The 6,096-nt window shown below is 31.1% G+C and overlaps 1 protein-coding gene across 2 annotated transcripts in view; it reads right to left on the bottom strand.

Annotated features, from left to right (window-relative positions):
• The window catches only part of LOC128887244 (large neutral amino acids transporter small subunit 1), a 20,202-nt gene that overhangs the window by 9,450 nt on the left and 4,656 nt on the right, over window positions 1-6,096 (bottom strand). For both annotated transcript variants that reach the window (XR_008459992.1, XM_054142932.1), the window contains exons 3-5: window positions 4,881-5,004; window positions 2,885-3,085; window positions 604-753 (exon numbers count right to left, since the gene is read on the bottom strand). Coding sequence is in view for 1 of the 2 variants with exons in the window: in XM_054142932.1 (XP_053998907.1) it covers window positions 604-753; window positions 2,885-3,085; window positions 4,881-5,004 (475 nt within the window). In the remaining variant the exon portion in view is untranslated. The remainder of the gene's footprint in view (window positions 1-603; window positions 754-2,884; window positions 3,086-4,880; window positions 5,005-6,096) is intronic.

Here is a 6,096-nt window from a genome sequence, read left to right on the forward strand (position 1 = left end):
AGAATCGTTATTCAGTTTTATGAGTTATAATAAAAATGCATACCACCATGTTTTCCTTAATTGTAGGAACAATTGCTATATCTTTATCTTTAATGCAACCACAGTAGAATTGAAATACTTGTCTGCTTCTCCTAAGAGAATCGTTATTCAGTTTTACGTGCTATAATAAAAATGCATACCACCGTGTTTTCCTTAATTGTAGGAACAATTGCTATATCTTTATCTTTAATGCAACCACAGTCGAATTGAAATACTTGTCTGCTTCTACTTAGAGAATCGTTATTCAGTCTTACGTGCTATAATAAAAATGCATACCACCTTCTATTTAACAAAATTGTAGCATTCAAATATCGATCCTCCTGTACCATTTAACTGCAGAAAAAATGAAATCGATATCTTCATTTGTTTGTAAGAAAGGAGCTTGTAAGACATCCTGTATATTTCCATTTGTATAATTATTTTAACAAAGTGTTAGTTCATTTTTTTCTATTGCTCACGCATCCACTGAGCGAGTGCCTTGATTATTTTGAGCAATGCGCTCGCGTTAAGACGGAATCGGTTGACAATTATAGAATGGTTGTCGAGGAAAAATTCTGCACGTACCTTTATTGGTCGCTCGCGATCGGGACTTTTGTAGCGAAGCCAGAGGAGACCAGACACGGAGAGCGTGGTGAATAGTGCCTCAACGAAGCTGACATAATTGATTAGCACGTAGACATCCTCTATGATCAGAAGTGCCAGGGTGATAATGCACTAGAAACGGAAATTATAGTTTAACGCTTCGGCTCGAGTTCGAGTACAAGAGAGAGAAGAAAAATGAAACCTGGAAATTTGTCGTTTTGTAATTGCGTCGTCTTCGAATTTTTTTGAATTTTTACGGTGTAATTCCGCCGTTGAAAGAGAAAGAAGAAGCACAATTTAGGAAACCACAGCTAAAGCGATCACTTCGGTTGAGAAAGAACGAGATATCGAAAACAGATTTCTTAAATTTTTGGTTTAATAGAAAACGAAGACTGAAAAAGTACTTCCTTTTACACGCGGTCAAGCAATGTCGATAAAAGCTTTTATTTCAATTATAAAGTAAACGAATAACGGTTGAATAAATTACTGTTGCGTAAATTGTACGATGAATATTAATACAACAGAAATTTCTGAACAATGCCATTCATTGGGGTAATTTAGAATTTGTATAACCGAGTTACTCTTGATTCAAAAGGCCATTATCGATCATCAAAGGGACCGTTGACGGTATGAAAGATCCAATTTATTGCTCTCAATTAGCAAACGCAAATCCAGATGATGGTTAATACAGCGCGTTATGCACCTATAGAATGATTAGGTTTGTTTTTCATTGTCAATTTATAATATCCTCCTTGTGCTTCTGCTTTTCTAATTGTGCGAACAAAAAATATAGTCGATACGATAGTCAACTAAAAAAATCATTACATTGTAAAACTTGGTAACAATAAAATAGGAAAATATACAATGGACGAAGAAAGTATTCGTACAACGACCAAATTCTAAAAAAACTGTGTAAAATTGTGATTTATTAACTTATTTTTGATAAACAATGACATTCTACATATTCACCGAAATCTCTAGAATAGATAGATTACAAGAAAAAATAGCTATTTATGTAAGTTGCGAAATTAACAAGAAAAAAACAATTAATCGATAAAAATGTTGAAGCAATCAGTATTCGCACAACTGTTTAAAAACACTTTCCTGGAAATTTGATGTTTTCTTTTTTAATTTCACAAATTATATTAACTAGTAAATGTTGTTTGGACTATACCTATCTTAGACATTTCCGAGAATATATAAAATATCATTGATTATAAAAAAAGAAGTTAAGAAACTACAATTTCTGCAACTACAATACTACAAAATAGTTTTTTGTTAATTTCAGAAATTAAATTAACTACAATATAGCTTTTTTTGTTTACTTCACAAATTATATTAACTAGTAAACGTTGTTTGGACTATACCTATCTTAGAGACTTCCGAGAATATGTAAAATATCATTGATTATAAAAAAAGAAGTTAAGAAACTACAATTTCTACAACTACAATACTACAATATAGTTTTTTGTTAATTTCACACATTATATTAACTAGTAAACGTTGTTTGGACTATACCTATCTTAGAGACTTCCGAGAATATGTAAAATATCATTGATTATAAAAAAAGAAGTTAAAAAACTACAATTTCACACAAGTTTCTTGGGAAATTGATCAGTGTACGAATACATTCTACACCCACTGTAGACACATTTCTTCGTTTCATTCGTTCCATTAATCTTCCAAGAATTAATTCTTTAATTTTAGCCTTCGAGAAATTACATTTATTACGTGTGTTCGTTGTCCTAATGTCCTACGTAATTCTTATTGTTTTCTATGCGAATAAATGTTCATCAAATTCATCATTTATTTAATGTAAAATAAATCTCGAAAAAGAAGATATCAGTTTATATCATTGAACAATCCCGATATCACAAAATTACTATTGATTCCTCGTACGTTTATACAAACATTGCTCGTGATAAATGCATTATCGTCGTTGGCCTAATCCATACATGTCAATCAATCATAGTATTTTTTATCTTTTATCTGGTACACGTCTAACTAAAACACGAAAAAAGGTTTAAGTTTGTCAAATATGAGAAAAGCTTGTTGGTAAACTGTTTGATTAGTTCAGCAACTGATGATAAATTTTTTAGAAAAAGAACCGTGAACATTGAAAGTTAACAAAACCTTGGTTATTGAAAGTAGGTAGTGGTCGTGATAACATTACTTTGATTATTGCGGAAACCTCGATTATTGCAAGAGATCGAGACTCGACTTATTGCAGTAATCGGGCCTCTATCAAGCAGAAGAGACTTACAAGGAAGATGAGCGATGGCATCGGTGTTAAGTTTCGTACATTGATGAGCGAAATCGCGGAAGGTAAGTGTCCATTACGGGCACCCACGAAGAACAATCGCGACGATGCAAAGATCGCTCCGTTCAGAGCGCCAAACGTTGAACAAGCCACAAAGAATGGCATTATCCAAGACATCACGCCCAATAGTTTGTCGCCAAAGGTCTGGAAAAAAAAAATAAATAACAACAGTTATGAATGGAAGATATGAATAAAAAAAAACGCGATATTTCAAAGATTTCTGCGTGAAACGTATTGAAAAAATGACAAAATGTACTTCACAAAACACCTAAAGTGTTCTCAAAGTTAAAAAAAATGAAGTAAACTTTTGCTGTATAAAAAAGAATCACGAAAGACGCTTAAATTTTGTCTCCTAATGTGGTTTCGTTCCTTAAGGAGGCATTTCGCTGTGAACGCACAAAAAGAAGCATATTTTCAATCATTTTTTTCTCAGAAACTATTGCATAAAATTGAATGAATGTTTTTTCCCCTTAAAGGTATGATTAAGGAAAGTAAAGAAACAAAAATATCTTTTTTTTTTTTTTGGTAAAAAATATTTCATTTATTTACAAAATAAAATGATTTTTTGGAAAAAAAAATTTAATCGACTTCGAAAAAGGTACAGTGAAAAGCATGAAATAATTTCTAGTTAATTTATACGAATACGCACTGGCTCTAGATATAATTGCTTAAAAGTATGGGAAAATGCAGTGGAAAGTACGAAATAATTTCTATTTAAACTGCATTGTTATTCACCATCGTTTGATGAATTTGGTTAAATTGTTAAATACATCATATTAAATGCAATGCACCTTTTTTTATTTACTTTCCTTAATCGTACCATTATGGGGAAAGAACATTCATTCAATTTTATGCAATAGTTCCTGAGGAAAAAGTTATTGGAAATATGCTTTTTTTTGTGCGTTCACAGTGAAATGCCCCCTTAAATTATTTCGTATACTTTATTTGATTTGTTTCTATTGACTGTTGTTTCAATTAACCCCAGTCTTCCTTGCTCAATAATTAATTACAAAGATAAAACTGTATCGCCTTGTATAAGATTAACATATTGTCATTTATGTAAACAAAACTGACATTCGATCATGTAGAATTGCTTAGAGGTCATTTCCTTCGTTAACGTTCTGTTTTTTTAATGAATAATTTTCTGCTAAGCTCGCCAACATGTTTTTTGACTTCTCTGAAAGTTCTACTTGTCAAAACAGTGTCAGATTTTAGATACACGTGTATAGGCTATCCATTTATCATCGAGATATCTCCAAGCGGAAATTATGTCTCTTCATTGGTATCGTTTTGAGAGATACCACTTCGAAGATAATAATGGAATGTAATTTATGCAATAATATTGATAAAAGTTTTTTTTTTTTATTATATATAACAATGCTTCCCAACGAGTGTTCCAATGAATGCTCGAGAGGATAGGCATACTAAAAATAAATTTATCGTAAATTAATGATAAGATTGCATTAACAAAAGTGTTTGCATCACTTGGAGATTCTGCAGAGGATATTCTTATGCTGTTTTCTACTACCTACTTTTACGAGCAAAAGCTATTTATATCAGTGGTAACTAGAGAATAACGTGAAACAACAATCTTTAAAAACCTCAGATAATGAATTTGATTAAATTAAAATCTTATTAGAACTACATTTGCGTTGAGTATTTAAAATAATTTTAAAGAATAAATGGCTTATTTTATTTGTACAGATTTGTTTGTTATTTTGATCTAATACAAGTTATTGTAAAATTTTTTAAAGCAATTCTTCTTGTAAAAATAAGCTTCTAAATACGCCGTGAATATTAATTTCATACTGACAATTTCAAATTCATCGTGACCAGACTGACAGCCACGTACTTCTATAAAAGTACGATTAGTCAATGATAGATAACAATTGTATGAATAATGTACGATAATAAATAATTCTGGGAATAAAAAACTTACGACAGCGACAGCATCCGACGCAAGAATTTCATCTTGCGTTAGCACGACGAAGTAGGCAACATTCGCTAAGACATAAATTACCGTCACCAGTGGTAACGATATACAGATTGCCTTTGGAAGATTCCTGCGAATGTAATAATTAAACGTTGTACATTTCATACGTTATTTACACCCACCTTTACTATCACTGCTAACATTACCAGAGGAAAATATATAAATCAAGAATAATTTTTCTATCATATTAACACGTTCACTGGCAGACTAATACTCTTGAAAATTTCTACTTCGATTTAATTTTGTTTACAGACTTTCGGAAGCTGCGTAATGAAACATTTATTTTGTTATTTAGTTTTGTAACTTCATCAAAATTCAAGTATTTCGGTTAAATTCATTTTCGATGACACTTAACTTTCAGAATTAATAGTTATCGTTTTTCAGTGAAAAGCACTGTCACCCATATATGGGTGACGTGGCGATGAACGTGTTAAAAGAGACGGTATAAAATATTACTTAAAAAAATGTTTCTAACGCCTGCGTACAATAATTGTTAAATTAGCTCGATTATTAATAATATCTCCTTTACTATCGCATATTCAAATAATTTAAATTTAATCAAAATTAACTTTCCTCTAATACTTCTATTATCGGGTGCATTATTTATAATAAAAGCTACCAAAACGATATTTACATCATATCAAAGAGAAAATGGTATAAAATTTCGTAACAAAAATGTTTACTGTAACCAATATTACCATTATTATAAACTAATCATTAATATTGTAACGCACACCATGGGGAAAATGGTTCGACGTGGTTAGTAAATTCTTGGAAATTCATTGATGATTAATGTCGTACGATATTTGCGTGGATTACCGGATGTTTTATTCACAATTTAAATATAGCTCTTTAACTGCATAAAGATCCTTCACCGATGCACCACTTTTGTACCGATTTAAATATAGCTTCCTGAACTCTGCATACTTCTTTGTTTCAATAACGCAAAGTTCAACTTGTAAACATATTTTTTAGTAGACAAAGAACGAGCCAAGGTGAAAGAGAGAATATAAATGGTACAAAGGAATGGCATAGTCAGTTTGTAAATCCTCTGAAATACTTTTGTATACTGTGGTAGTCACCTGCTATTTATCTCGAGACATCATGCATAATATCAGATTTTATTTGTTTATTTAATCTAAGAACGATTCTAATAGATGAA

The sequence above is a fragment of the Hylaeus anthracinus genome, unplaced genomic scaffold, assembly GCF_026225885.1.
Source record: "Hylaeus anthracinus isolate JK02 unplaced genomic scaffold, UHH_iyHylAnth1.0_haploid 11985, whole genome shotgun sequence".
In the NCBI taxonomy this organism is placed as follows: domain Eukaryota; kingdom Metazoa; phylum Arthropoda; class Insecta; order Hymenoptera; family Colletidae; genus Hylaeus; species Hylaeus anthracinus.